Raw genomic sequence first — 26,350 nt, 5'->3', positions numbered from 1 at the left:
TCCAGACAACATTTCTAGACGTCTTAAAAGACAGTGGCCTCGCGATCTCCTTACTGATGAAGAGAGTCAGTAGAATGTAGAATGTTTTTTGGTGTGTTACAGCTGGGTAACTTCTCTACTCTGATATGTGTGATATGTTGCTTATTGTTACCCATGTTGCTTATAACGCAATGAGTTGATTGTAACTAAATAAATGATTAAAAAAAAAAAGTACGTTTTTACTGATAAATTCGTGGCTTTTTGTTTTCCAAGTGCACTGCCAGCCACTCTAAATGTTTCCTCGTTACAGACAACATTTTCTAACAAATATGATAGTAAAATTTCCTCTAACCCAATTCTGGCAAATGATTTAATTTCGAACTCAGAAAAAATATTTACACAAAATTTTAACATTTTTTTAAAATAAAAACTTGAGATAAATGAGAAGCCATTTCGTTAATTACCCCAAATTCACTTCAAAAATGTTTCTAACCATATAAATAGGAAGTAATGGTACAAGTTACAGGAATTAAGCCTGAAGAAGGCCAGTTATCGAAATTTTAACTGATTATTTCAGGCACCCAACCAGAAGGACAAATTGGACTCCTTACAAGGATACATAAATTCGATCGTTCACTTATTGTGACTGAAAAAAATACTTAAAGTAATGCTTTCTAATTAATTAATAAGATATTATTTTTCTTACTTTCTAATATATATACAGCTTTTAATATAAATATAATAAAATATTTTATTAGATAATAACAGGCAGAAAAGTAATTAACCCTAGACAGTAAGAAAATATTAATTACATTTTCTGAGTCTATCTTCTTTATTGTAAATTTATTACCTAAATATATTTTCTGCAGCAGTAGCCTTATCGTTGGTACTTACTACTTAAATAATACTTTTAAGCGTCAGTTATTATTGTAATTATTATTATTATTATTTTTTAGAATTCCTTCAAATATAGTAATTATAAAATTATCTTTAAGGTGATTTTTCTAAAATGGTGTAACAACAGATTTTAAAAAAAAGATATACCACTTTTTTGTTTTGTTTTAAGGTCAGCATCCAAAATTATGGAAATTCAATAAAAATTGGCAGAAAAATTTCGATAAATGAATATATTCTCAAGCTAAACTGGAGATTAAACCAGCCAGCTAGCATACATACGAGCTTGTACAGCTCATACGCGCGCATATTACGCACATGATAGAATAAATAATATATTGGATTTACACATGCACACCTCGCGGCTCCTACACCATTGATTCCAGCGCATATTTATCTGATGGAAACCATATTTTATAAGTTTATTATTTTAATATATCGACCCCATTATACTCGCACAGAGTGGAGCAGAGCTATGCAATTGGGTTCAAAAAAACATTTTTTTCTAACTGCACTTTCACCACAGATACGTGCTTTTTGTAGAACGAGTAATGATATCCCATGTTGGCATACGAACAGCTGTGTACAAACTGCTCTCTGTGGGCCACATGCAGCCGACAACAAGCATGTCCCAAGGTACATTTACCGGATATAATATTGTCAAACATTAGAGAAAATCAGATTTAAAATCCGGTCAAAAACTTATTATTTTCTATATTTTTTTTAATTTTTCTTGTACAAGCAATACTGAGATCTATTCAAATTTGTAAAAGTTAAGATTTGAACGGAAATTGCATGTTGACGATGCAATCAAAATGCTGTTATGATAAAAAGTAGCAGTGTCTTACAAGGGCAATTATCCAAGATTAAACAAATTAATGTTAAATTTAATATTATTATTGAATAATACTGTTTGTTAAATTAAGAAGATCACGGTGGCTACCCGCGCTTCAACCGTCTAGGAGGATTTCCTGATAATGCAATAAATTAGGAAACAAGGATATGGCGAAATGAAGGCGATGAACTTGGCATAGCGGGATCTTGCAGCTTTAGAAACATAGGGAACAAGGAGATCTCGGTGCAAGGAAGAGTTCGATACAAAGTAAGGAGCATTAGCGATTCTACGGAGTGTTTTGGATTGGATTTTGAAGATATTGGAAGCTTTGGCTGTGCCCCAAAGTTCCAATCCATAAGCCCAGGCAGGTTTGAGTATCATGGTGTAAGTTAAGTCGTTTTGTAGTTTAATGAAAATTTTCGATTGTTTGTCCAGAAGTCTAGAGTGAAGTTTGAAACGTCTGGATATGTCTAGTACGTGGATTCCAGCTTAGACGATTGTCGATGACCAACCCTAGGTAATTAACACAATTTGTTTGCGGGAAGAGGAGTGAGGTTTAGGTAAACAGGAGGAAGGTTAGTTCGCCTAAGGTAATGTAACATTTGCTTTCAATAATTTTAATTCTCCATTTCTTTAGCCAAGGCTCAAGAGATTCTAGATGGGACCGACAGGCATGGACCGGGTCACTATGAGGAGAGAGGATTGCCGTATGTCCCTCTGCTCCGAGAATATAGATTTTTAGAGTGTAAAATGATGAATAATTTATTATTATCAAAGTGTTTCAATTTTCTGATCGTTCTATTAAGATCATCGAAATTAAAGGAACTTTTATCCGGCCGTTCAGGTGTAAAAGAAAGTACAAGAAGGTATGTTGCACTGCCATCTAGATCTACCTGGCAAGTATAAACTTCACAAGTTACACTATTTTTTTTGCGGCAACTTCAATCAACAAATATGAATTATGTGGGTAAGACAATGGAGTTTTTATTGCTGTAACACACACTCTCTTTCAGCGTTTTAGACTCTCTAACTAGCGCTACTTTATGGCTGCCATAAAACCATAAAAAAGAGTACGTCTTTTTGTTGTTTAGTTTGTTAAGTATCTACTGATAGTGAAAACAAACACTACAAACAGAAAAAGCGTACATTAAGGTAAGTCTATGCTAATCAAATTATAGGACCCAGGTGGCTTATCGTCACTTGATTCTTCACTACAATTTTAGCCATTTGGCTACATACTTTTTTTCTTTGACTTATTCTGCATTGGGATGGCCACTCTGTTACTTTTAAGCATTTAACGTTTAGAAGATATGTTGCTGTTGTAACAGTTGAAAGATAAAGCCTACAAGGAACAATAAGAGCGCAACATACCCCATTTTTTAGTATGAAATCCATGTGTTGCCTATGTTCATAAACTTGTCAATTTTTGTATAGCTCTTGTCTGTTTTAAAAATGAATTAAAGCAGTTTAAACAGTTATTAGATCACACAGGATGTTGTACGTAAGCTTTAAAAGAAAAAATATATAATTTGCGTGAGGTTAGGAGAAATTTATAGAGACTTACGTGCATTTAAGCTGATAATCACAACTGCAGTATATTTATGCAATAATTGAAGCTTATCACAACATGATAATAGAATAAATACATTAATAGCATGAGGAAAGAATTCACCCATTGGTGGAACTCCCAAAGAAAGTACAGTTCACTATCGTCCAGTGGCACTTACTTCATAGAGTAGATCGCGTGGTCACCTGCGCTTTAGCCGTCTTGGAGTATTTTTCCAGGCAATGCAGTAAAGTTGGGATACTAGTGGATTAGAATGTGAGGTGATTGATGTGTGTCATTTAATGTAACGGAATCATATTGCTTTTGAAAGATAGGGAACAAGGAAATCTCGGTGCAAGGTAGAGTTTGATACAAAGTAAGGAGCATTAGCGATTCGACGGAGTGTTTTTGACTGGAAGGATTGGATTCTATAGATACTGGAAGCTTTGGCTGAGCCCCAAAGTTCCATTCAGTAAGTCCAGGCAGGTTTCAGTATCATAGTGTGGATAAGTCGTTTATTCTGTAATGAGAGAGTTTAGATCGTTTGTCGAGAAGTTTGAATCGTCTGTTCAGTTCTTTCCGTTTGAGTCTAGTATGTGGATTCCAGGTTAGGCGTTTGTCCATGAAGAGTCCTAGGCACTTAATAAAATCTGTTGTAGGCTGATATAAGAATAGAATATAATTGATTTTTGTTATTTCGGAGTATGTATTGTTTTTACATTTATCACCATTTACATTCCATTTCAGTGATAAATTCTCGGCTACTATATCACCTAATTAGGAAATCCTTAGCAGAAAGGATAGAAAAGTGTCCTGATCTTTTAAATATTGGAACAGAAGTCGTCCGGAAAATTGGATAGGTACCTTGGACAAGATGTTGAGGGCACTGAACAAAGAAAATATTTCTCTTTCAAAAATACATCCCTCTGACAATCTGAGAATTCACCAGATATCTCAGAATCCAGATAATACAACCAAATTCGTAAACCCAAATTTACAATAAACTCTCTGTCGTCTACCATATACACAGAACTAGCATTTTCTTTAAATTAACCATCTACTTTATTACTTCAATCTAGAGCAATTAAAGGTGTACAAATTACAAAACTCTCGCCCATTCTCAATAAAAGTACCACTTAGCAGAAATTAAAGTGTAGTCATTCTGTAAATTACTATCTTATAAATTAATTCTAATCCATTAAAAAGAGAGAGAATAATTAATGAAACCAAGGCGTGACCTTATTACTTGATCTAGTTATTACACCAAAGTTAATAAAGTTGGATTAAGTTTATAATTTTCAGCGAAGCGAGCTCACAGAATTATATGAACGTATGAAGGGGCGTGTAAGATGGGGCTTATAGGGGGGAAAGGATGATGTTGCTGGTAAACAATGCTTTATTGACGACTGGACTCATCATCACGGCCGTGGTATCTAATTGGACATCATCCTCCTTCTTTTCGATTGCCTCACACAATGTACTCGTATACATCATTTCTAATTTAGTTTCCCGAACCGGCCTTTTCTAATTCTTTTTGTTTTGTTCTGCGAAGAAGTCGTATTTGCTGTGAAAAGCCATTGTTTTTTCTAAGGCTTACACAAATTTGGGTATAAAGTAAAAGTAAAGTAAAGTAATCGCCTAATTTTTCAGGCGGGGCTTAACGTCCAAATACCATTTACTAGGTGTCGTGGACGGAGGCGAATAGCAAACCTACTTTACTATTTCTCATTTAACCATTAAATAAAATCCAAGGCCAAGACCAGGAATCGAACCCAGCACCACAGTGCATATTAGCTTTGCAGGTCTCGCCTCTTAACCCGCTCGGCTACCGTGGCGCCTGGGTATATCTACTTTAGTATATAAGTTGTGATGAAGAATGAGCAATTAATAGCACTTTTAATTCAGAATTAATCACAATTAATGTATAAATTTTTTCAAAGTATGTTTTTTCACTGGGATTAGATCTACATATTGCAAGTAAACACCATCAACAGAGTCTGTAACACCTGAAGCTAACACACGGGAAGGCTAAAAAAAAAAAAGACAATATAAGCGCGAATCTAAAGCCAAAGAAGACTATGCTTGTTGTAGACTCTTAGAAAGAAACACTCTGATTTCAGCCGGGTGGAGAACAATGCTGCAATGGATTTCTGATAATTGTGGATTCAGAACACAATGAGAAAATTTGACAGTTTGGCGAAGGACGAGGAAAGTGCAGCTCAACCATTTCCATGAATAAATTTCTGCTCCACTGGACATGACTTGTTCGATAAAGGGGTAGGAAAATAACCACCAAATTGTCAGCAAGCCACAGTCAATACTGAGAGAGGCCAGCGGCAGGGATTTCTTCTTTCAGAGGTTCGGCAGTGGCTTCCTTTAGTCTGATTACTAGTCACGTCTATTTCTAGGCTCATCTGTACATCATTGGTGTGATTGGTGGACTATTTAAGTCTACATCATTATTTGAAGGAAATAACACTGACACCAATCTTAAAAAAACAAGTGATGCTCCCGAATACATTAGACCATTGCCACAATGGCAGAAATACTGAGTTATATTGGGTAGACTTTCGTCTTACAACTGGACGCCAATGACAAAATTAGACAAAAAGTTGTTACAAATTTAACAAATTAAAAAAATGCTTTGAGCAAATTTTAATTTAAAATATATTATAAATTAAGAAAAACAAAATAATTTTTCAATTACTAGAAACAAAAAACGAAATGAAACCTAAATGATGTCGGTATTCTAGTTGGAAAGCAGAAGCGAGAGAGAGGCGAGGGTGTCCGTCTAATTCAGAACCGCCTACACATGGTGGTAATGTTAGCGGTCGGAGTTTGGATGCAGCAATCAATACTCTGAAGCAGTATATTTGGATTTTGGAACACCCAGATGATTCTGATTTTCGTTTTAGTTAAACAATTAATTCTTAGTTTCTTTTGTTTTTTTAACGTAGCTAATTTTATTGATTCCATAACTGCTTTTTATTTTTTAAGAACACGTCACCATTTGAAGTTATTGGCCTGTCAACTTTATGATTGGAAATACTATACTTTTTCAGTTCTCCTCAATCCGAAAAGGAGTTTTTGGAAAATGGACTTTGGGTGGATCCCAATATTTCCAAAACTAATAACCGCAGGGAGCTGAAACTGTAAATTTCGTTTCCCCCCTGACTGTACTGTAGCGATCGTATCTCAAATGGAAGTGCCACATTATTTAGTGGGGTTTTCTCACTTTATGAGATTTCCTCAGAAATAGATCCAAAGATTTCCTTCTAAGTTTGTACTCACCCAGTACGCATGGTGCTTAAAAACTTTTATCTGAAACATTTCCACAGGATAATCCAATTAAGGACACTACTGTAGGTCGGCTTTTGGGCAGGACCGATTGACTATAATGTAGCCTCCTAGAAGCTCTTTGATTTCAGCAGGATGGATAACAGTTCTGCAATTGATTCTTGCCTTTTTCAATTCCTTCCCTTCTTAACCGTTCTGATAAAAACTCCTCTCCTAAAGTTACCACAACTTCTTTTCCTATCCTTGTACAACAGCTTTCAAGCCTAACTTTACCTAATACTCCCTTTAGACGTTTAAAGCCCCAGTGGCCTCGTGACCATTTTTCACTAATTCCAACGTCGATCAAGTGATACCACTTCTTCAAATGTCCTTCATGTCATTTTATTCAAGGTTCATATTTGCTTATTGTAAATTTTACAGCCACAAATAAGTAAATAGTGGTAAAAACCAGTATTTGGTGTTTACAATACCTCCTGGTCAGTAAAAACTAAGTAAAAAGAAAAAGCAGTTAGAGGTATGTCTATTTCTGGACCAGATATAGTTATTGATCTATGGTAACCTAGTTGAGTTAGAACACATATCCACAGTTAAATTATCAATAATGTATAACTCATTTCCGATCACACCATAACAGGTGACTGCATAAACCGTTCAACATAGTCGTGCAAAGGTGCTTCAATATATATATATCCCACTTCACTGCGTATTGACTGTGAGGACCACTTCGCCTACATGTCCACTTATACATTTGAAGGTCACGTACTGGAATGCACTGTTATCTATGTAAATAATTTTAGATAGGTCTTAAACTATTATGAAACATAATTTTTCTACATGTACATAGAAGTGAATGAATACTAAATGCATTTTTAACCAAACTTGCACCAAGAACTTATCAAAATTTGCAGCAAATACTGTAAATTGAGATTTTTATGGAATCTAAGCAATATATTTTGGAATTAATCAGCAAATCTGTGAATTTAAACCATTTTCTAGCGTGAAATACGCTCAATAACTGCATTATTATTATTCTTCAACAACTGAAATTGTTAAAATAATATTCACTACAACATTAACAGTAAACATTTTAACAATGTTTTAAAACATGGAAGATTATTACCAATAAAAGGTGAAGGAAGAACGTAAAGAGACGGTGCTTCAGCGCGTATGTAGAGGAACACTGTACATAAAGGTAAGGCAACATTCCCATTAATAATTCGAGCCAGGGGTGGTTTTGAGTTGTAGGTTTTACTCAAGTGTAGTCAAATATTTACAATGCGTTTGTAAACTCTTGAACATAGCAGCATTAATCTACAATAACAATGCAAAAGATATGTTTGAATAAAATATATTTCTCTTAAAGAAGTTAATGTAACGATTATCATTTTAAATTTTCTCTTATTGATACAAGAGAAATATAGTTTGTAGTTGTGTCGTATTATCAATGACAGAAACATAGCTCTTAGTTAGGTAACGGCTAACTATTAGGTAATTTGACTAACTCTTAGTTAGGTAACTGGGCTAACTCTTAGTTAGGTAACAGGGCTAACTCTTAGTTAGGTAATGTGGTTTTGGAAAAGAAAAGTAATCTCTCTTACGTATTTAGAAAACACAAACTACAAGCAATTCAACCTGATTCAATTAGGTTTGTGCACAGTATTGAAACTTTGTATTTACAGTTCTTTCATCCATATGATTTTAGATTTCTAGATTCCGTGGGGTTTGGCGAAAAAGTCTAAGCCTACACCTTGGTTCCTGAAAGTATAGTGTGGTACCAACTACTCAGAGGACCATCCCAGTAATGGAGTTATTGCCTTAAGTATAAAGAGTTCATGGACAGATTATCGAGGAGTTTTCTTTACCAAACAGCCGTAATCTGAGCGATACCAGTACAAACACAGAAGCGCCATTTCCTCTACATTCTTACAGAATCTAGGCTATCCTCTATCAGACCCTTGGCAAATACAGTAGCCGGACGGTTAGAGGCGAGGCTCGTAAAGCTAAGATAAAATGTTGTACTGTGTTCCGATTCCCGGTGTAGGCCTTGGATTACTGTGTTCGATTCCCGGTGTAAACCTTGGATTATTGTGTTCGATTCCCGGTGTAGGCCTTGGATCTTATTCAATGATTAATAAGAGAAATTTATAGTAATGTTAGCTATCCGCCTCCGTCCACGTCTACTAATTTGGTAGTTGGACGTTAAGCCCACTTTAAAAAAACAAAACAGTTATTACATCCTCTATCAGACCTACATGTTCTATTACTGAAATACCCCCCAGAAGATCCGTTGTCTTTGCTAAGTTATTGTTTTTTCCATTTTAATTGGCGAACAAAGTTATTGGGTGTACAGGAAATGAAGGAAAATTTGCCACATCATTCCCAAAATAACCGCTAGAGAGCGAAAATGAAAAACGAATTTAATTTTTTACATTCCGTATTTCGCGATTGTGTCGACGATATGAACAAGTATGAGTCAAGATGGTTGATGACAGTTGGTTCATATATAGGTTCAATGTGATATTTTTGTAAACTAAATTTGACATTTTTTAAAAAATAAATTGATGATCTATCTATTAATAACAATACAATGTTGAGGTTAATTAAAAAAAAAAAAAAAAAGTACTAAGAACGCGGAGACTACAAAAATACAACTTGGTTACTTCTATAATTAGACGGAAGTGTATGTTGCAATGCCCTTCACATTGCCAACTATGCAAATATGGTGTCATTAAAGAGCGTTATACCTAGTCGTGTACAGTTAAATGTATAATTTAGATAGAAAACATTTTCCTACACATTACGAAAAAAATATTTTCTTACTTACAGCTTCTCTAAACGAAAACTAAGATTTAGAAATAAAATTTAAATTAAGAATGACCAATTAAACTCTTATTGTTACGAAAAAGAGCAGCAAGCAAGTAGGATTGAACTTCTGGTTGATGCAGTTTAACCAAAACTCTGGTGTGACAGACCTAAACTAAATCTCAACATAGAACGAACTCTTTTTTTTAAAGCAAGTTTTTATCATTCATTTTTCGACCAAACTTTGGTATTTGTAAGAAAAGGCTATAGATTATTTGGGGTACTTTTGTTAATAAACTGAAGTTGTTATTGATCAACAACCTCCATTTAATAATACAAATGGAACCTAGAAATAGGGAGATTCGTATCTTTTCGGACAGCCAGGCTGCACTGAAGGCTCTTGTATCCTTCAGAATGACCTATTCCCTGGTTTGAGAATGCAGGAAGGTCCTAGAACTACTGGCGCGGCACAACAAAGTTTGGTTGGAATGGGTGCCGGGTCATGTGGGTATTGAAGGGAATGAAAAAGCTGATCATCTGGCCAGGAATGGAGTTAAAATTCCTTTCATCGGTCCGGAGCCTGTCCTGGGGATCACCAGGGGTTCGGTTCGTGCGGCTCTCAGAGATAGGATCTAGAGGGAGCACGAAAAGAACTGGGTGATGTGTCCTGGGGTAAAACACAGCAAGAACATGATGCCTTGGCTGTGTAAGCAAAGAACCAAAGAGACCCTGTATTTGGGCAGAAATCAGATTACTCTGATTACAGGCCTATTCACGGGGCACGGTAGGTTCAAGAAGCATCTGCGCAAGGTGGGGCTTATTAGCTCGGAGCCGTTGTGCAGATTATGTCAGGATGAGGAGGAAATGGCCTCTCACCTGTTGTTCGATTGCGTTGCAATCGAACGTTTGCGCTATGAAACCTTTGGGACGCTGAGGCCGAAGGAGATAGTAGCGCAAAAAGAGCTAGTAGAGAAAGTCGTCAACCTCTTTAGGAGGGGAGAGTTCGCCTACTAGAACTAAGAAGGGGCTGACACAATAAGTCTTCTGTGGCTGCGGTGCCTTGGGGCATAGGTCCCGTCCCATCTACTATCTAATCTAATCTAATAATACAAAAATATTTTATTTTGCATTTACGCCAAGTGAGTTAATACATGTTCACTTGCTCGTTCGATTAGAGTGAATTTGTGTGGCAATCACTTGTGACGTTTATCTGTAATCGCCTGCATTTTTGTTTGCAAGCGCATACAAGCTTATTGTAAATTCAATTTTTGATTTTATATTTTGTCAACAACGGCTCCAGCGATTACTTAAATAATACATACTTTTACAAATAACACTGATGGTCTAGTGGTTAGAGCTGCTGACTTTGGAGTAAACGATCGCAGGATCGAAGCTAGGAGTATTTTAAAAAACTTTTTTCTTATATTAACCTGACCCTCCCCCAACCCACAGGGGGTTTGGATCCGACGTTGATGACGTCATGCGCCAGAACTCTCTTTCTTCCTCTACTCTGATTTCCTAATTTATTTTATTTATATTTTTTATTGAACTATAATTTTTATGAATCACATTCTAAGGAGATAGTTCTCGTAAAATTTTCATCGAGAACATCCGTTATGAACCGGAAATGAAGGTTGTGCGTATGAGAAAGAGAAAGAATCAGGCGCTCAAAAAATTATTACAGGCAAAAACCCTAATTTGGGTAATCTAGCATAATCATAATTTGTTTCAGTTAAATAAACTTGTCATAAAACTGATGTTATGAAATTGACGTTGAATTCTTCAGAAGTGTAGAAATGTCTCTGATTGTCGGCGATTCCAAATTTTTATGAAATTATTAGAAGCAACAAAAAAAGTTATGAAAAATAATCAACATCATAGGGGCATCAAGTGTGTTGACATTATTATGTACAAAGTACACTTGAAAGTTGAGAAAAAATGATTTAACTTCATTTTTATCCCCAATAATTCGGTTCCCTTGTAAGAAGGAATCAGAGTTTTAATTTTTTGTGGTGTCGATTATTTGGGTTAAATCTTAGGAAAAAATCTTTTGCGAAGCAACTAAATCTCAAGAAAAATAGAAAAAAATCTCGAGATATTTTTATTTACTTTAGACGGTAAAGTAACTTTGGTGGGCTCTCAAACTAAGTTAAGGTTAGTTAGATGGGTAGTGGAAGGTACAGTAAAGGTTTCTCTATCGCACTTGCGGCCTGACTCCAGGGCCTCTAATTGCCTAAATTAACACCCCAGTCGCCCCTCTATACATGTGACCCCAGTCATTCCAACTGAAACCACTTTACTTTCAATTTATTTAAATGCATTATTCTAAATATTGAAAAGGATTTGTTTTTAAAAAAATAGAATTAATTAAATATTGTCGTGTTCTCTTTTTAATCTTCGCACATTAAGGATATAAAAAGATTTACGTATTTCGTATTCTTCATTAATTAAAAGGACAAATGAGGATAAAAAAATCCTAAATAGTCACAAGAATAATTTCAAATCATATTTGAATTTTAGTCTTTATTTAAACATTGAACTAAATTTGACCTACTGCTTTTATTGATCGCAATGCTCCATTTGAATACTTCAAAATTTGAATTGACAGGCCACTGTCTGGACTATTAATGGAGCAATATAATTTTTTTTTGTTATTATTATTTATTAAGTAATCAATATTCTGATGAAAATCAATATTGAAGATTAAAATCAATTTTTTCTCTAACAGTTAAGTTTCAAATTAATGGAGAAATTTAAAAATCATTTTACAATTTCCCAAAAAGAATTCAGGAAATTTAGTGTGCTACTAAACTGTAAAGGAAATGACGTCTGAATCCCTATATCGAGCATTAGGTCTTTTGGTTTTAATCTTTCAAGTAAGCAAAGAAAGTTCGGAGATTTTAGTAAAGTTTAATTTTCATTTTCAATTAATAATCACATTCTTGATTATTCATAGCTAATGAGCTAATTTTCAATTTTCAATTAACCGGAATTAAGGAACGATACTTATGATTGGAAAATGGACAATAACAGAGCATTTAAATTTAAAAAAGTTTTTCAGCTCAAAATGACAACGTGATTAAAACGCGTTTCCATCATGCCTACAACCTCCGAAGGTATTGGCTTTAGAATCATCAATACGAGCATTAATCACAACTGGAGTTGACAACTGCGCAAGTGCAGAAGGCTGCGTAAAGCGCTAGCCTTATATTGAACGTTCAGTAGAGTGCATAATTCAAAATGTTTTTTTTTATTTTTATATCAAAACTGCATTTTTTATTTTTTCGAAAAATATTTTGGGTAGACTCAGCCTTGGAACCTGTATGGAAGCTACGCTACTCACAAATTAGCATAAACATGTTTTCAATACTTTATTTACGCAGTAAAAGAAAGTAACGTAGATTTTAATAACGTCCATTTTATATATAGAAGTATGTGCGGGACAGAATCGCAGAATAAAGAGCAATGACAAAGTACGCAATATATGTGACAAGACCGGCCTCTCACTCTGAGAAGCATTAGCCCCATGCTCTGTACAGATATTACAAGCAAGAGAGTGGTTGCAGCTGAACGGCTACCGCCTCGCCTAAGACTTGTTATTGGCTTAGCCTAAGATTGATGTAGGTCTCTTAAAGGATATATATATGTAGGGGAATAATAAAGAAAAAAGGAAAACGGAATGGTGAGGGTGTTCTTGTAAGAAAGAGAAAACTGAAGCATGAGAATGCAAAGGGAATACGGGAGTAGCTGGGAGGTAATGAAGTGAAAGATGTAAAAATAAACGTTTTGAAGTACTCTCTTCGATAATGTAGGGAACGAGCACTGTACAGTTTCAGTCACAACCTAACTGTAAATGTTATCACAAAACCAAAAGCACTGATAAAGACAACTGGAATGTCCTTAATCCAATTGGAGTGATTAGTTCTTGTCAATTTACATGGTTTAAAATTGGATTTTCAGGGACTCAGTAAACTGCTTGACAAAACCCATAACCAACCCATTTGTTCATCTTACCTCCAAACACAAATACAATTTCACAAAAATTGTAAAATACTAAAGACCTTTTTTTCATCTTCTTTATTGGGATTACAACCCATGAAGAGCCCTAACCTCCTCAGTTTTCCAATTCAGGTTTATTAAGGTTTTGCAGAACAGGCTTGTCGGCCCTACGTCCAACCACCGTTACACAGGAGGACCTTGGATTTATAGGGTTTAGATAAGATAAAATTTTAGTATGGCGACCCAAGGCCTACGCCTCTGCGACCCCTTTGGATCTCCTCCTCTCTGACTCACACAACACGTGCAGTGCCGTTTCCTCCTCTTCCTAACAGAACCTACAAAGGCTATAATCCGCCAGGCCCATGCGATGCATATGTTTTCTGAGCCTACAATTATCCTGATAACCACACAGCCTTGACGGATTAATTCTGCAGTCAACCTTCGCAAATAGCCCATGAACTCCTTCGCCTGTCTCTCTGCCCAGTGTTGGCAAGCCACCACTCTTGAGACCTACTCTTCACCCATAGTTTAGCGGCTGTAGTCTTAAAACACTTGGAGACCACAAAATAGAGCTCCGAGCCAAGGAAGTGTCTCGTAGAGCCTTCCCTGGCCAATAAATCCCTTTTGTCCTGAATAACCAGGTATCCACACTAGAAAGACCTTGTTTTCGTCACTAATTTTTGTTAGGGCACCCAGATTGTCCCACAACAGCCATGAGTTAACCTGGTAAGAACCAATAGTTCGTAGAGCAGCCTGACTATCCGAGAAAATTACTACCTTAGAATTAATTATTCCTCGTCTGTCAATCTCGGAAGCACAGAACCTAATTGCAACTAGTTCAGCCTGAAAAACCGTAGCTAGTTTTCCTAGGCTAACCGAAAAACTGCATTCCGGCTAGGCCCCCGTACACTCCCGTTCCCACGCCTTCCTCTGTTCTGGAGCCATCCATTAAAGGGTTTACTCCCTTTGCCGACGAAGCTATCTCTACCGGAAGGTAGTCCTTGGGTGTATAGTGTGAATGAAGTATAAGAGTATTATGCGCCCCTACTGTACAGTGAAAGTGCTAGGAACCCGTGGGATTGCAACACCGTGGACATCGACCTTTAGCTGATAGAAATGCAAAGTACTAGTTAAAATCCTTGATTAATTATGCCCGGGTAGTAGTTTCGTTCAGAAATTAATGCACTTGAATCGGAAAGCGTTGGTAAGTTGGCTAGAACGGGTCAAATACTTTTAACCAACATCGTGAAGAGAGGCTTCCTTCCAGTTATTCATACAATAGAAAAGATCTCGCATGCATCATTAATATTGGACGGAAAGCTTTTACGATTTACCCAATAAGAGTAACAGATCATTTCTTAATGGCAGGCATGAGAACAGATACTTACGCGGAGTCTAAATTTAGTAAAATAAGACTTCATCACATTACGACCTATCTATGAGAAAGTAGCAGTTATGTGTAAACGTAATGAAAGCCGGCGGATATATATTTGAGAGGAAGCGAGCAGCGAGGGAGCGATGGCATTCTAATGAGATGGGATTGGATGATTGGAGGAAAAAAGAAAAACATCCGAACTGAAGAGAAAGTAATAACGGATGTTAGAGAAAAGAAGTGAAGATATATTGCGAGCGAGATAAAAGCAGTAGCAGAAGAAGGGGGTAAAGTGGAGAAAAAGTAAGAAGTTAAAAACATTGGGTTATTGAGTGAGGCGTGCAAGCTGGAGATACAGCATCCCACTAAGCGTGGTACCAGTGGAGCTTCTCAAACTGTCACACATCGTATCAACTGGTAGCAGTCCTGGATACAGGATGGTAACCCAACTTCTTTCTCTGGTTTCCTGTCAAATCTCCACTCCAACGCTCCACTTTATTCTAAAATCTTCTTTATTTGGTTTTTTGTACGGTTAATTTTTAAGAGTTAAACAATAGAAATGGTGAAATCCACTTAGGAGGAAAAGCGACACAATATGTGAAATAAAATGTGAGAACTCTATCCACTTTCTTTTAATAAAATCCCCAAGGATTCTACGTTCAAAATCCGAATTTCCAAAAATATATTTAATGCTTCTCAGCACTGTACAGATAGTAAAACCATACATAAAACTGAATTGAATCATTAGAGAGGTGTCTACATCCCTTCCTAATTCAGTTTTTCAGTTCCTGTAATTTGGATAAATTAAAATTGGAGTGAAATTGGTTCCCTTTTTCTGTTTTTAAATGAATTTTATTGTTAAATAATCAAAATAATTAGATACGATATTAACTATTTTTTGCGTTTATTTTTGCTACAATCAGCGCGTTGACGCTATAAGTAACAGTGATAACACAAACAATGAAGCATACGAGTGGAGAAGTTAACCAGTGGTAACACTCCAAAACATTAGACTATTAGTCCACTCTCTTCACTTGAGAGGAGATCACGATATCACTGTCTCTTAAGGCGTCTTTTCGGGTTGTCAGGAATAGTTCTAGAAATAAAGCTTTTGAACTAGAGGATTTATATGAGATTGCAGGCTGAAGTGGAGTTTTCTGTACCGTGTTTCAGCGACTTGTGTGACAAAAGGAATGTTAAGGTAAGTGTGTATAGTCAGGTTGGAGACATAAAATGGAGCGTTAAGAATAGTTCGAAGTTTTTTAGGTTGTAGCGATTGAGTCCATTGGAGATTGGAGCGTTTGGTTGAACACCTACAGCTCCATTCCATACGCCCAGATGGGTTTCAAAATAGAAGTATAAATCAGACTTTTTTTGTCCAGAGAGAGTTTCGATCTATCGTCTAAGAGTCTTTTAAGTAGTCTATAGCGTCTGATTAGTTCTGTTCTTTTAAGTCTAGTGTGGGGGTTAAAATAATCAGAAACGAAATGATTAAAATTGCGATTCGTCTATCCAAGCTAGGCAGAGTCGACTCACAAATAAATTGATCTTACATATCTAAATCCGCTTTTCTAAGTATATACGAGTACCTTTAAATCATTTTCAAAATTCCCTGTGATTGTCAAAATTCAATCACACTTTCTGTTTATTAATACATAACTGGCCAAATTCTCTCTCAAATTGGTTGAGAGGTTGAATTTTACTCCTCACCACTTAGCCCTGTGCAGGACACAGCACTAAGTAAACCACACAAGGGTGGTTCTTGTCTAGGAGACACCATTGTTCCCTTAAAATAGTTTTAATAGAAAAATTATGGCTAATTATTTTAGAACTGTATAGAAATATAATTTCTTAAGGAGGCGCCACGGTAGCCGTGCTGGTTAAGAGGCGAGACCTGCAAAGCTAATATGCATTGTGGTACTGGGATCGATTCCTGGTCTTGGCCTTGGATTTTATTTAATGGTTAAATGAGAAATAATAGAACGTTCGCTATTCGCCTCCGTCCACGACACCTACTAAATGGTAGTTGGACGTTAAGCCCCGCCTGAAAAAATAGGCGATTACTACTTTTTAATTTCTTAAGGTGTTCGTTATTTGTATAAATTATGGCAGAGAGTAACAGATGATGTATTATTTTTTTAGTGAGTTACATTTTTAGGAAATAAAACAAATGTCCATCAATGGAAAGTTATATATTTTCAAAATATGATGCAGAAAAATCCGGGGATGCGAATTTCAGATTCACTTAAAGAAATGTAAGACCAAGGAAATTGACGAACGAAGTAAATGCACTGTTAGCGTTAGAAAAACAATAATCTTCCACTGTTCAAATCTTAATCGTTCGCAACAAATCGGTGCAAGACAAACTACGATGGCTAAAAAAAAGTGTCAGCACTTAAGAAATAGGATGTAAGAAGTCTGTTAAGCACTAAGATTTAATGGAAACCATGATAGCTAGGTTGGAAATAAAGTAGAAAGGTAAACTCAAAGTGCGGACAAACGGTAGTAATGAAATAAGGAGTTAATAAGGAAGAGAACGAAGAAACGAGAAGTAAAAGTGGTAAGAATAAAACTGAAGAAGTAAAAAAGTGAAATCACTGAAAGGGCTAAAATTTGGGCAAACTAGAAGACCAGAATCAATGGGAAGGAGGAAAATATATAGCAAAGATGAAAAAATAGAGGACAAATCTGAAGCGGTTTTCTTAAGAATCTCAAATGGAAAATCCATTCTGGAAGATGATATCCTTCCTAAGTAATTTTCTTTCGAAATTTTAGCAATTAATTTAATTCTACTTAAAAGGGCGGGTGTTGGTCTAGTGGTCAAGAGTGTGGCTTTGTAAGATCCCCAGTTCGAATACCGCATATAACTACTTTTTATTTGACAGAAAATAATTGTTTATAGTAAAGTATGAGCTTCCGCCTGTGACCACGGCACCTAATTGGTAATTGGACGTTAAGCCCCGTCAGAAAAAATAGGCGATTACTTTTCTTTTTTTAAAATCCTCATTAATATTATTATATAAGTGATAGGACCATACATTACACTAGCAACCTCCTCTAAGAAGAGTCCTTATTCGAATATTCTCTGCTTACAAATAACAGCGGCGAACCCAAGCCTAGAAACATAATAAACCATCCCCTGCAAAATCAATAACCAGAAGTTTATACATATTAAGCGCATAATAAGCTACTATTGCTAACAAAATTTGTCGACCGTTCTAAGGAAATTTTAATACAGCAGTGAAAAAATAACACTATTGGCGAGGATGCTGTGCTAGCTAAGTTAAAGAACTAATTTTACAAAAAGGCAATTCCTTTAATAGCAACAGGGGAGCAAAAGAGACCGAACAGTTCGCTCTCAGGCAGAACGAAGGGCGAACAACGTCTAGAATGTTTAGGTAAATTAAACATTAATCTCTATTTACTTCTATATATATATAATATTTATAGAGTAATAAACCTTGGCCACTTTCCCAACTGTGAGTGGCTAAGAGCTTATAGCAGTAGCGTTAAGGTGAATTTTCTATAATTAAATCAGCCACCATTTTACCAACAAATTAATTAAAACTAATATATAGTCATTTGTTTTTTATTACTAGAAATTATTATGGTTAATAAAGTTTAAACGATCCTTCATAAAAATATTCTTTTAAAATTTTATTTCTTTTATAAAACAACCCTGGATCATAATGCAGTTTTAATAACTCAAAATAATATCCAATCCACAATTTGGACGTTATAAATGGAAATTTTACAGTAAAATTAATTCTGTACTTTCTGTTTAAGGTCGACCTAATTTATTGTCCAAAAATCTAAAGTTCTGCCTCAAAATAGGTGGCCATTTTCAGGGTGCTTTTTTTGGAAGTAGCAACTTTAAAAAGTGATTCCTATTTAACCAATAAACTGATTCAAAGTTGGTTTATAAAAGACACTTTTTATTAAAAGATCTGAGGAAATATAAGATGATTTTTTTTTAAAGAACTGTTTCTGAACCTAAACATCTACACGGTACCAAACTTATTTCCTAATATTAAATATTATCTTGCACTTACTATCATTAACTTATGCTATTTCTAATAAAAATGGAGTACGGATCAATTTTTATGGAAAATTGTAGCAGTAAAGGTTGGACTTATTGATTGGCTGAATTTTGACCAAAAGTTTATTGTATGGTTCAATAATTGGTCCTAAGCAGATATCAAAATTTGAATTTACTGTGATGATTTTTCGTTTTGAGTTATGATGATTTAACTCACTACAAACTTGCGGACATATGAATAAACAGAACAATTTGTAAAAATTACTCCGGTTAGAAATAAAAATCAAAATTTTGACATGTAACAGAAAAAAATAGCCGTAGTCCATAACCATTTGAGACAGTCCGGTTCTAACTATATGTGGCTGTTCCATAACGAAAAAGATTTTTAAAGGGAGGGGGTGTCAATCTCCTCGCCCAACCCCCTACCTGGAGGACCAGTGAATTTGTTTGGAGTCCCCTATCTTAGATGGCCTGCCTTCACTACGGCTCTAGAGCACCATCTAGCCCCTCGCAGTAGTCATCTAAGTAAACCGAAAATGCCGCCATTGACCGCCAAGCAGTTCTTCCGCCGCCGCATTAGTAAAGTAAGTGAGCCCTGCTTACCTCCCAATAGGCAGTACTCAGTTTATTCCCAAGCTGCTGACTGGGTTTACAAAATAAAAAAAAAATAACCAAAGCGGACGAACAAAGGTTGTGCAGGTGAGAACGAAAAGTATTAAGAAGGATTAAGAGGTCCTGTAAGGACGCAAGATGGCTATAAAATCAAAACGAATCGAGAAGTCGTTGAATTGTTCGGTGAGCCTGATATAGAAGCCACTATAAAGTCTGGTGGACTACGATGGCTGGGACATTTGCACCGAATGGAGGAGACGAGAGGTCCCAGGAAAGCTCTATATGGACACCCTGGTGGAAAAAGGCCGAGGATAGGCCTCGACTGGGATGGTTGAGCGACGTACAGGACGATTTGGAAGCCCTTGGTCAGCAGAGATGGAGAACGTCGGCACTCTTGCAGTGCTCTCCTATCTACAGAGATAGGTGGAGAGCTGAAGTGTCCGAGGCTCGGGTCCTTCATGGACCGTTATAGCCCTTGAGTAAGTAAGTGAGTAAGTAACAGAAAAAAAGAAAAGAATATTAACAATAATTACGAGAAAAGTGCCAAGCAAGATATTATTTTCTGCATGATCATGATCAACTTTTATTGTGTAAATTATTTTAAAGAAATGAATTTCGTACTTTATTCTCAAATAAAACTTTGTTAGGACAAAGAAACATATCATTCTATTTGGAGACAGTTTTTACTTATGTAGGAAAAAGAGAAAAGAAAAATGAACTCAGGTTGAAGACTTAAAGAAGTGAGTGCTGAAGGACGCATTAAATAGTAGCAAATGACTGAAGTGTAATAATATACAAAGAAAAGAAGAAGTTTGTGGGACACAAAAAAGACATCATTTAGCGATAAAGAGTGGGACGAAGACAAAGAGAAATGCAGAATAAGAAGAAAAGTTAGAGAAGGAAAAAAAAGGATGCTGTAAAGATGTTCCCCTCTTACATTCACAGAGCTGACTGAGGACATTACATACTACAACAGGACAAAGTGGCCGCTTGTAATGATTGCCATAATCATGTGCAGGAGTTCATCTCCTACATTACTGTACACAATCACTGCTTATTTATTATTTATGAAACTTTAAATTCTAATTTAATGAATTATTTGCAAACACAATGTCTAGAGGAAGTGGTGGTAATATGGAAGCCTTCTTTGTTTTTGGCTTACCAATGCTAGACAATCCAAAAAATTGTATTGCTTTCTCTGGTAATTATTAGCGTTATATATTAGTTTTGCATTATTGTCTTCAAATTTTCTCCTCCAACCACCAGATGAGCAACCTTCAATTTTGTGGAAAAAGTGAAAGTGGAGATTTTGAAAAAGTGGTGATTTTGTGGAGGTGCAGGATATGGGACACCTTAGTATTTTTATAGCAAGTCGCCGTAGAGTGGGTTTAGGTACAATGAATATTTTTGCCCAGAAATATAAATGAATTGCTTCTATTGCTTGCAATATGGAACCCCATGAAATTTTTCTACTGCGAGTGTAGATCAGGGTTCCAAATCACTAGCACCCATGGGGTTCCATATTGCAAACATCGCTGTCTTGGATTTGATTTGTCACCAAAAAAAAATTGGGAGACATAAGAACTGATTCACAAATGAAAATCACTGCAATACATCCCTTTGAACCAATATATAGTGCGGATAACTACCACTATTTTGATAACAAAACATAAAATAACAGTTCGAACTTGCCTTCTTAAAGTTTTCAAGAATCGAGGAAAACAAAATTGAAAATTTAAAAATGAACTTACAGTAGCAACTGAACCAACCACCTGCTTTGCACACTACCGCTATCTAGCTAAAGTTTGGGCCGGATACTGTTTACACACGGATCACTTGCTGCCCAAAATATTGTAGGTTTCCAAAATACCAGCAGGGTTCCATATTACCACCACTTCCTCTACAGAGTAAAGTAGAGTTATCGCCCTATCTTTTTTTTTGAGGCGGGGCTTAATGTCCAGCTACCAATTAGGTATCATGGACGCACATACTTTACTGTAAACATTTTTTTTTTTTTTCTTAACAAATAAAAAGTAGTAATATGCTGGATTCGAACTGGGGATCTCCAACTTACAAAGCCACGCTCTTAACCACTAGACCGCTCCTCATAATGTCTACTATGCGTATCAAATATATTAGTTCAACTAAGAATGTTCATTAAATCATTTTACATTTCAATACTTTAATGAATTATTTTAATGAAAGCAAGAGCGTACACGTAACTTTCACGATCAGGCGTTAAACATGCCCCAATGTTTTCATGCTCAACAATCCCATCCCTGCCTCGAACGTAGTACGCTACCTGGGTTTCTACTTGGACAGTAGACTCACGTGGAATCCCCACACGATTCTCAAAAGACTAACATACAACTAAGCAAAAGGTACGGACAACTAAGACGCATGATGGGACCTAAATCTAAACTAACCACATCTAACAAACTAACCCTCCACAAGACGTTACTTCAATCCATCTGGACTTAAGAATCAGAGCAGTGGGGCTCCAACTAAACCCACCAATATCTCCTGCATCCAATCCTTCCAATCAAAAGTCCTCCACCGTATTGTAAATGCACTCTATTATGTCACTAACCTCATTCTACACAAAGACCTAAATATCCTTTTTGACACCGCATCTATCCATTCACGATTCCTCAAGTTCCACAAAAACCTATCCTGCCTTCCCAATCCAACAGCTCAAACTCTTTGCTCATCAACCCATCCTGATAACCCACGACGTCTAAAACGACGATGGACTCGTGATCTCCTATCCTAGACCTTTCTAGTCACTAAAATTCCCGAGAGTGTCAGCACTGGCTGATTTCCCCTCTTCCTGTGTCCGTACGGTTGCGGTGCGCGTCGGCTAAGCCGAGGAGCTTTCGCATCCTGTATTATACTTGTACCATTCACACTATGCCTGGTGTATATGTATTTTTATACAGGTAAATTAACATTTCAATACCAGAGGCAATGACTTTGATTTTATTCTACGTCTCAATTTTGCATGAAAATGGAGGCTGTAGGGTTCTTTTACCAAAAGATTATTGAATTAAGACTACGCTGATTGATAAACCAACCATTCTGAGACTCTTAACCATTCCTTCTTTGTAATTCATCTTGTTCATTAAACCCGCCAATTCATTACAAACATTCTATTCATGCAACATAAACTCTGCTAATCTGGACAACGTTATGAATTCAATGGCTATAAATTATTATAAAAACGAATAAAAAAGAGAAGATTTCACGTTTAATTAATTGATAATTTAAAGAAACAGACCATAAAAAAAGAATTTACGATAATCACCAAGCATAAATATAATATGTCCAAATGTAAATCAGAGCCGATGTAACACATTTACATAAAATAGTTATTTTTTTTTTACTCACTCATCGTAAAATTCCAAAGAAAGGCTGATAAGATCATCTGGCGAGTAAATAAGTCTGTCAAGACCGACCCCACGGCATTCCGGTTCTAGATGTTCATCTGGAGAAAAAACAAAAATAAAACAAAATAAACATATAAATCAAAATAAATGCCACATTCAGATATTTATATTTAAGAATGGCAATGATAATGGTAGATATAAAGTGTCTACATTTACTGTAACAATGTATCCCAAATGGGAAACATATGCAAATGATTTTGGGACAAACAAGATGGAAAACTTTCCTCCCAATAATGCTTGAAAAAAATAAGAAAAAGAAAAAAAACGAAATAATTATCATAATAATAAAGAAAGCGTAGAAGAAGGAAGTCAAAGAATTATGGGAAACCGCTGCTACAGATGATTACTTTGTGTGTGCTTTAGAAGAGTACAGCAGCATCAACCACACCCATCTCCCCCAGAAGGCTGGAGGAGATGTTTCGTAACTCCCAGTCGTCAACAGAGTAGCAAAACTTTTTGATACCTGCCTTACCTGTTAAAAAGTTAGCTTTCCCCGTTTTTATTTTGAGGTTTATTTTCAACATTTTCTTCTCTTTGTAGTATGTGTTCGCTGTAATACGCTTATATTTATACTTTGTAATGTAGCGTCCAGAATTTTTACATGATGACTAAAATGTAACTTTTAATAAGTTAGTTGCAAAGTACAGTGTTTGCTTTTGTTTTGTTTTTTGGTTAGTTGTTATCTCAATTTAGTTGAAAGAGCAGCGTTAAATGAAAATTAAACTACGAGTAGCACTCACTTAAAATGATAAACACAGGAATCATTAACAACTCTACATTTACTCATTACGTGCTAGATTTTGGGAGCCAAACATGATGTTAATGATTGTACACTTATTTAACTGGAGCTGCCAAGTTTTTCAACGTCTTTTTTTAAAGGACAATGCCTTATGAATCAATCGTATGAGAGCAAATCTTAAGACTTTATTTTTAATTCACAATTTCGCTTACAGAATTTAAAAATTAAACTTGATAGCAGAAATGTTGTTTTCATTAAGTTGCTCGCTAAAATTGAAGAGTTCAAAGTTGATATTCCAATGAGGGACTCAGTTAGGTTTCACTTCCAGATTAGGTTCACCAAAAATAATAATACGATACGGACGTAGTTCTAGTGCGGGCTGCATTTTACTTCCGTTACGTTGCGTTATTCTTCTCTGTTATTTGATTTAAATTAATCTTTGACCTAACAACGATTCATGTTATTTTTGTTCACAGTATAAGCGAAGTTGATAAGAGAAACAGACGAATTTAGGGTATTTTATTGCGTTGCATCATGTTTGACTGGGTTTGCAACAATTGGTGGACTATTCTAGTTCATTGGACGGCTATTACTTCCTTTTAGAATACTGGACGCCCAAGCTCTAGGTCCGATTCCAATTGGCAGCTTTTACATTGAGATAAAACCTTGCCGATTGCAATCGAGCGAGTGCTCATCGCTAACCCCTGATTAGATCTGGGAATTAAAATACTTTCCTTAATACCACCAAAAAGAAATATTAAAGTAACAGCACTCTAACTAAAGAATCTTTAAAATGTGAGAAAACAACTTTTTTAAACGAAGAACAAAAATAAGAAATACAAGATAGCTTCAGAACGTTCATGTTACAAGCTATAAACGTCAGTCGTGAAATGAGATTTAGGATTACTTTCCTTTTACCATTGTCCACATCCGATTCTCGTTTATACGTTTTAAGTATCGACTAGAGTATAATCCTCGCGACAGTTGGAAACTGTAGGATTCAGTAAATCGTTGTATAACCGCTGATAGGACTTCTAGAATGGCTTTCTTAAACCGAATTTTGACTCGAAAATGTATGGTACCAGTTTTTTGGTGATATGTAAACCTCAAATTTGCTCTTTAAATCGCATTAAATCTCTTTGTACGAGGGTCGTTTGAAAAGTCCGTGCAAAAATAAAAACTACTTAATTTTTTGGGGTAAACCTTTTTTATTTTTCAACATAGTCTCCTTTTAGGCTTATACACTTCGTCCAACGCTGCTCTAGTTTGTTGATCCCTTCCGAATAATAGGATTTGTCCAAGTCTGAAAAATAGCCATTCGTTTCTGCAATCACCTCCTCGTTTGAATAAAATCTTTTTCCCGCCAGCCATTTCTTCATATTGGGGAACAAATAGTAGTCCGAGGGAGCCAAGTCTGGAGAATAGGGGGGATGTGAAACGAGTTGGAACCCAATTTCCATTAATTTTGCGACCACAACTGCTGAGGTGTGAGCTGGTGCGTTGTCGTGATGGAAAAGGACTTTTTTGTGGGCCAATCGTGGGCGTTTTTCTTGCAGCTCGGTTTTCAAACGGTCCAATAACGATGAATAATATGCACCTGTAATAGTTTTACCCTTTTCTAGATAGTCGATGAGGATTAAAATCCCAAAAGACAGTCGCCATAATCTTTCCGGCCGAAGGAATGGTCTTCGCCTTTTTTGGCGCAGATTCCCCCTTGGTAACCCATTGTTTAGATTGTTCTTATGTCTCAGGAGTGTAGTGATGTATCCATGTTTCATCCACAGTGACGAAACGACGCTTAAAGTCCAGCGGATTCTTCAGGAACAGCTGCAAACCGTCCTTGCAACACTTCACACGATTTCGTTTTTGGTCAAGTGTGAGCAATCGCGGCACCCATCTTGAGGATAGCTTTGTTATGTCCAAATGTTGATGCAAAATATTATGTACCCGTTCATTCGAGATGCCCACAGCACTAGCAATCTCACGCACCTTCACTCTTCTGTCATCCATCACCATATTATGGATTTTATCAATGATTTCTGGAGTAGTAACCTCAACTGGGCGTCCAGAACGTTCAGCGTCACTTGTGCCCATATGGCCACTCCGAAAATTTTGAAACCACTTATAAACTGTTCTAATCGAAGGTGCAGAGTCACCATAATGTTTATCAAGCTTCTCTTTAGTCTCCTGAGGCGTTTTGCCTTTCATAAAGTAGTGTTTAATCAACACACGAAATTCTTTTTCGTCCATTTTTTGAAAATCACTCGACTTCCTCGATTCAAACGAATGCCAAACACAAAGAAATAGACCGATCTGGCTGAAACTTGGTGTGTGTTCTTCCAAGAGATGCTACTAACTAAACATAACCTCGATACGCGCCAGTAGTGCTATCTCTCTGACTTTGCACGGACTTTTCAAACGACCCTCGTATAAACTTTATCTGATATGTTGACAATCAGTTCTTATGAACTTACTCGAAATATTTTTCAACATTATTTAAAGGGAAAAGCGTGATTGTATGCAGTTTTTATGCAACTGATAAAAGCAAATTTTATTCTGTTTTTAAAAAAATACTTTTTAATTGAAAAAATACAGTTTGTGACTGATGCAGTGCTCCATACATTCGCGAAGAACAAAAAACATACATAACTGACTAAATCATTATGTATGTACGTACACACGTCATTTTGAATCTTTTTCTAAAAATTATTGCTACAAAATTTTGTTTAAAACTTTTCAAAGATTTTGTACCCAACTTTCGCCTAGTTTTTGTTTATTATTTACTTACTT

At 36.1% G+C, this 26,350-nt stretch overlaps 1 protein-coding gene across 2 annotated transcripts in view; it reads right to left on the bottom strand.

The window, feature by feature from the left end:
• Nucleotides 1–26,350, bottom strand: part of LOC141451052 (uncharacterized) — a 249,404-nt gene that overhangs the window by 32,262 nt on the left and 190,792 nt on the right. For both annotated transcript variants that reach the window (XM_074122073.1, XM_074122074.1), the window contains exon 5: nt 22,763–22,859. In XM_074122073.1, the coding sequence (XP_073978174.1) occupies nt 22,763–22,859 (97 nt within the window). The remainder of the gene's footprint in view (nt 1–22,762; nt 22,860–26,350) is intronic.

This window comes from Rhodnius prolixus, unplaced genomic scaffold (assembly GCF_049639745.1).
Source record: "Rhodnius prolixus isolate KJV_2025 unplaced genomic scaffold, Rpr scaffold_8, whole genome shotgun sequence".
NCBI lineage: Eukaryota > Metazoa > Arthropoda > Insecta > Hemiptera > Reduviidae > Rhodnius > Rhodnius prolixus.
Note: the sequence above shows the minus strand (reverse complement) of the source record. Positions and strands in the feature narration are given on the sequence as shown.